We start from the raw sequence: 6,433 nt of genomic DNA, 5'->3' as shown, positions 1-6,433 counted from the left end.
TTTGAAACTTTGAAAAGCTGTCAGAGTCCTGCTACGGAACAGTCTTTTTTAGATCCAGTTTTGTGTTGACATTCAGTCTTCTTGTTACCGTATTGATCAGTCACCAAAACTTGAAGGACGTCGGTACCAGGGTAATTCCAGGTGCCAAAAGCATACATGTCTCGGTTCGTACCAGACAAGACTGTAGTGATATCCTGTGTGGTTTGATCACCATTACTCCAAGAGAGCTTGTATTTACCAAGAAGGCGGAAAATACCCTTCCATTTATAGATAATATCCACTTTCTTGCGAAGGAGGTCGATCATGATTTGTTTGTGGGCAGGGACTTTGACATCAACTTTAGTTTCGTCTTCAACAGTAATGGTTTTCGATTTGGTTCGTTCGACGTTGAAAGAAGTTGATGCAGAAACTTGAACTGAGAACTCTGATGAAGCACTGACGCCAAAGGCTTCGGCTGAAACTCCGACTGTGTTACTAACGGAAACGCCCATCTCAAAACCTGTTCCAATCACCAGACTTGTGGTTGTCTCGATGGCTGTTTTTAATGTTTTGGTGCAAGTGTAGACGTTGTTAGAAGCAGAACAGATAACTGGTTTGAAGTTTTTGACGCGTTCGGGTTTTGCTGTTGTAGGTTGCGTCTTATCTTCGACTTTGAACTCGACAGCATCTAATTTCAAAATGTTTTGACGTGACGATACAGCTTTACAAGAATAGGTCTTGCTTTCTGGAGTTTTATCCATGGCATCCATGGTGCATTCTTTAAGTCGACCATCTGTTCCCATAGTCTGGTTGAGAGAGGAAATAAAAAAGGCTTCGTAGAATCATCGTGTGTGTGACAGGACAGGCAATTCACAAAATTAAAATAAATTGTAAAAATTCGAATTTGTGATAAATTTTAAATTACAAGTATTTTAAGCATTTAGCACATTCTTAAGCAATACTTTTCAGCCTCGAGGAAAATGTCCTTTTTAAGTCAATTCTTTTGAAATGCATGATATTTATCCAACGATTCACGAAAGTCTATGCTCGCGAAAATTTTTCTCAAATTTACTTATGTGAGGAAATTTCTGCTCGCGAAAGCTTATGCCTGATGATGACATCACACTGCAATCACAGGAAAAAAATTTCGATTTCCAAGGTTGGAAATTCAATATTTTTGGGTTGGAAATTTTAGTTTTATAATTGAAAGTTGGAAATTTGAGCGATTACCTTAAGCTGATTTGGAAAACGTAAATTACCCATAGGTTTTGTAGAATAAACCAATGCCCTTGAAAAATCAAGTGAAAAAAACCCATGTAGAAATGACAATTTTCCAAGGCTGGTTGGAAAACATGACTTTTTGGGTGGGAAATTTTTATTTTCCAAACAGTTTGGGAATTGAAAAAAAAGGTCAAAAATCGATGTGAAAATACATATTTTAGTAAATTTGATACCTCAAGTTGAAAAACTAGACTTTTTGGGTTGGAAATTTGTGTTTCTCCAAACAGTTTGGAAATCGTTAAAAATCCATGTGGAAATTACATTTTTCTAAGATCTAAGACCCTAAGATCTAAGATCTAAGACCCTTTCTTGGAAAACTAGACTTTTTGGGTTGGAAATTTGTGTTTCTCCAAACAGTTTGGAAAACGTTAAAAATCCATGTAGACTTTTTGGGTTGGCAATTTAAAAGAAATAAAAATCCATTTGGAAATTACGTTTTTCTAACTATTTTCTGCGCATGTCCTTGGGAAAACCACAAGCGATTTTTCGCTCAAAACTGTTTTGATATATAGCTAACCTAGATATTAGGCTATAATGTGAGCAGTCAAGCTGTAAGTTTCCGTCAGGTGAGGCGTCTCTTCGGAGCGGCCTCGGTCAATCGCAGTGAGTTCGCACAGTGAAGCACATAGGGTACTTGTGTCATAGTTTCAAATAGCGCCCTGCTGAGCTGTGTGAGTGATCTAAGATCAACCACGTATCTGTGCGAACAATAACGAGAGATTGACCGGGAGCCATCGAGCCTAGGCTAGCGAGTGACTGTTCACAAAAACCTTGTTTAAGATCTCTTTTCCACATCTCTGCCATCACTTTTCGGATTTTGGCTTTTTTCAACGTGAGTTTTAAAAAATTCCAACCTTGTTAAATTTGGATTTTGGCTTTTTTCAACCTGGATTTACGAAAATTCCAACCTTGTTAAATTTGGATTTTGGCTTTTTTCAACGTGAATTTAAAAAAATTCCAACCTTGTTAAATTTGGATTTTGGGTTTTTCAACCTCGATTTTCGAAAATTCCAACCTTGTTAAATTTGGATTTTGGCTTTTTTCAACCTGAATTTAAAAAAATTCCAACCTTGTTAAATTTGGATTTTGGCTTTTTTTCAACCTGGATTTAAGAAAAATCCAACCTTGTTAAATTGGGATTTTGGCTTTTTTCAACCTGGATTTACGAAAATTCCAAGCCATGGAAAATGCAATATTTTCAACCTTGGAGAATGTCCCACATTTTCAGGTTGGATTTTCCATTGGATTTTATCTTTTTTCCAACTAAGAAAATTTGAAATTTCCAATCTTGGAAATCGAAAATTTTTCCTGTGAATATCAAACTTAGAAACTTTTAAGTCAAGGTCCAAAATTCTAAAGGCAAAGGGAACAAAGAATGAGCTCCCATAACAACCACATAAAAGCATCTTTTTACCTTGATGGTAATGATCGGTTTATCGACGTACGAATCTTGATTATAACTTCCCATTTGACAACATTTGAATTCCTCAATACACCACAAATTATTGCAGTCGTTCCGATACATGCCAACCATATAATAGCCGTTGTTGCATTTCGTCCAACCTTTATCGTTCAAGGAGACCCATGCATCGTGGTTGTAGCAACTTCCCCAGCTTTTATGTTGCGATTTTGGTCGACAGCAGTGGAATTCTTCGATATTATGCAAACGATGTCCTTCAGTATTGTAAATTCCCGACATGTAATAACCAGCTTTGCAGGTGGCCCAGTTTTTACTGTCCCATGTTTTCCAGATATCGAGTTTGTAACAGTCTTGATCACCCTTTCCAGCTGAAAAAGACAAGCGAGACAAATAACGGGGAGTTATAAAAAGGGGACAAGCTGGAGTTTTTACAAGCTCTTATTTGATTTGGTTGGTCGTTAAGATGTAATAAAAGAATCGCATTACTTTTTCTAAAGAACGCGTCAACTCTATCAATTTAAATGACCAATTAGTGAAGTATCTTGTAAAAACTCCAGCTCATTCCATAAAAAGAAATCACATAATCATAAGTTGGCATTTCCAAATTATCTACCTTAAGGGCTCTGACCATAGTCAAAAGATTTGTTATGAGACTTGAAGATAAAATTTGTGTCTTCAGTTCCGTAAAGCTAAGGGGACACGGAAACAATTTTTGTGCAATTGCAACAAAAACAAATTGTCGCAATCGCAATAAAATTTTACACCGTGTCGTATAGGCCTAGCACACGAAACAAAATCATAAAAATGAAATCAAAGCAACTCCACCATTTTGAACGGATGTCTTGCGTGTTGAAAATGGGAAGATTATGTCATTATTTGTTTTGAGTTGTATAAACGAATTTGATTGGCTTGAATGAAAAAAATTTTCAAGAAATCTTCTTAAGGTGAGGGGACACGAGGGTTTTTGTATGATTCTCAATTGCAACATGAAAATTTTGTTGTGCAGAAACAAAAATAAAATTCAAATCGATTTGAATTTTATTTTTGTTTCAGCAACAAAAACTTTGAGCGAAAAAAGTTGCCAATCAAGGAGATTTAACGTGGGGACACAGTGAAACATATTTATGCGATTGCAACAAAAAAATGTTTTTGTTGCAATCGCATAAAAATTGTTTCCGTGTCCCCGTAGCTTAACACTTTAAACAAAAAAATGTCTTCATAAGTCGTTTCTGAATTTATTCTATCAAGAGTAATTAGCAATTTAATTACAAAAATGACGTTATGAACCTTAAAAAGACGATAATGAAATGTTGTATTACCTTCTTATACAAAAATTGCTACGATTTAATATGTAATTAACCTTTTTGTTTCGAATTTTTTTAAATTGTCTGCAAAAGATAAAACTATCTAAAAAATTTCGGAAAAACTTTCTAAATTGATGTTTCAAAAGTTAGACTCTTTTTGTACAAAAAATTGGGATGAAGCCACTATTTTCAAGATTTTGAGACGAAGAAGCTTCTACAAACATTTTCCAAAAATCTCTTGTTAGTTTGGTTATCGATACACCATCTAGTGCAAAAAACTTTTCAAAATCTTTTTTATTCGCCGAAAATAAGCTCCTCAAAGTTGAAATACTTGTCTTCGCAAATGTCTTCATTTTCTTCTTCTTCGAATTTTTTCAATGCAATTTTTGAATTTTCAGATTCAGGAATAGTTTAGTCTAACAGAAAATTTATGATATGCCATAGTTTTGTTGGATACATTAGTCAGAAAATACATTGTAAGCATGATTATTATGAAAAATTTACTATGGCCAGAACCCTTAAGGGGATAAATTTTGGCGGGGATTAAATTTGGCGAATTTGGCGAATTTAAATTAAATCCTCGCCGAAATTTCCAAATTCGGCAATTTGCCAATCTCCGCCAAATTTTACGAAATTGATCTATCGCCGAATTAAATCCCGCCAAAGACGTATTTTGGCCAATCGCCAAATTAAATTCACGCCAAAATTTCTCCACTTAAGGTATATTATAATACGCTTAAATCAGCTAGCGATTTTCAAGCAGACGGCAATTTGTTTTTCGCGCCTTTCATAACTTGTTTATGAACATCCAATGGTTTTGTGGACTCAAAACCCGGTTTCTTATGAAAACACACCAAAATACAAACTTTTTTAAGAACATTTTTAGAGTTTAAACTCTTTAAATTAAGAATATCCGACACGGCTTTAGAAATTCCGGATGTTCTCTCAAAAAAATGTGTAAAATAAGACAACTCACCCGAAAACAGATGGGCAGCAGCGCTTTTACATTCAGCCAGTTCGATCAAGTGGATGCCATCATTATCCTGATTATTGTTGTTACGCCAAACACCAGTCATGTAGGTTCCATCCGGACAATTACTCCAACCTTTTACATCAAAACTCCTCCACCAATCAGCTTCTACGTGTCTAAACTGTGGTTTGTTGACAAAATTCCTCATGTGTTTTCGATAATGAGTGCTAACTTGCCATTTATGCGCAATCCTTCTCAAAACCTGAAATTTAGAAAGCGCTTTAAAAGACACCAAACCGATTTACATGTGGATTTCAGTTATTCAATAATATTTAAGAAAATGTCCATTCTTTGATTTCTAACATTTTGATAGCATCTGGTGACAATTTCTACTTTTTGTGAGGAAGCATTTTATTTTTCAGACCCCCTGCTATGTTGATACTGTAACTCGCAAGTTTGCTTTGTAGAGTGGAATTAGTCCTATTTGTTAAAATCAGAAAAAGCCACCATAAAAGTAACAACCTATTTCATAATATTGAATTTTGAACTTACTTGCTTTGCAACATCAATATTTCCCACCACGCTGACTGTGTACGCCTGTGAACCTCCGCAGCATTCTTGTGCATTGTTACAAGACAACCAAGATCTACATCTCGTTCGACATTGACTATCAGCTACTTTACGACCTTGAGGATAGATGTTTCGACAATGACACATTGTTCCTTTGGTAGCAGCAAGGATATAGCCATGGTCACGACAAATATCTTGACATCTTACATTAGATGCGGAATGACCCATATTTTGTGATTTTCCACCACCAGGTGCCGACCGAAAACAACCTTCTACTCGATACGATGGTGTTGATCTTTTTGCAAGTTTGTGTGATTGGACAATGTAGATCAGTAGAGAAATGAAGAGCAATCGACGTAGCATCCCCATTATTGGTCTTGAACTACAAGTAGAAAATCATTACTGAAGTTAAAATCTTCGAGTTTTATAGTTCCTTATTCTCACGTATGCCAGTGGTGAAAGAAAACCTCAAATAAATAGCGATCTTGAAATATAATCTCCCCTAATCATATGTGACATGTAAACGAATCTTTGTACACCTATAAGTTGGTCAGTTCTCGTTTTATGTCATCTCTGTAACAGTAAAGCACATTTTACCAAATTTGTTTCAACCTACCTCTCAAGTTCGACGATCTGATGACAATTCATTCAATGAATGATTGATTTGATTATCGATCAAAGATTTGTGGTATTTATTCGATTCTTTGTTCAAAAGGGAACTCCCAAGAGAATAATGAGCATTTAATTCACAAGGGCGGAGATATGACTAAAAGATTAAATAACACACGCATCACTGTTATGCTTGATTCCCATTGGTTGAAATTTTATTAAAAAGTCATTTGTGGCATTTTTCATTAAAAACTTTTCACTAAACCCCTTAAAGCTAATATTAGCAGTGCTCTGTTGATA

The 6,433-nt window shown here is 35.4% G+C and overlaps 1 protein-coding gene across 1 annotated transcript; it reads right to left on the bottom strand.

The window, feature by feature from the left end:
• Window positions 1-6,201, bottom strand: LOC136807474 (uncharacterized). Its single transcript, XM_067064054.1, has 5 exons — window positions 6,141-6,201; window positions 5,507-5,906; window positions 4,961-5,216; window positions 2,675-3,048; window positions 1-785 (listed from the first exon to the last, which is right to left on the bottom strand). Exons 1-5 carry the CDS (start codon window positions 6,170-6,172, stop codon window positions 21-23), a joined length of 1,827 nt encoding a protein of 608 aa, XP_066920155.1. The 5' UTR covers window positions 6,173-6,201; the 3' UTR covers window positions 1-20.
• Between the last annotated feature and the right edge of the window lie 232 nt (window positions 6,202-6,433).

Source organism: Clytia hemisphaerica, unplaced genomic scaffold (assembly GCF_902728285.1).
Source record: "Clytia hemisphaerica strain Z4C2 unplaced genomic scaffold, Clytia hemisphaerica genome assembly, whole genome shotgun sequence".
NCBI classification, from domain to species: Eukaryota; Metazoa; Cnidaria; class Hydrozoa; order Leptothecata; family Clytiidae; genus Clytia; species Clytia hemisphaerica.
The sequence above is the reverse complement of the archived record's forward strand: the minus strand, read 5'-3'. Positions and strand labels throughout refer to the sequence as shown.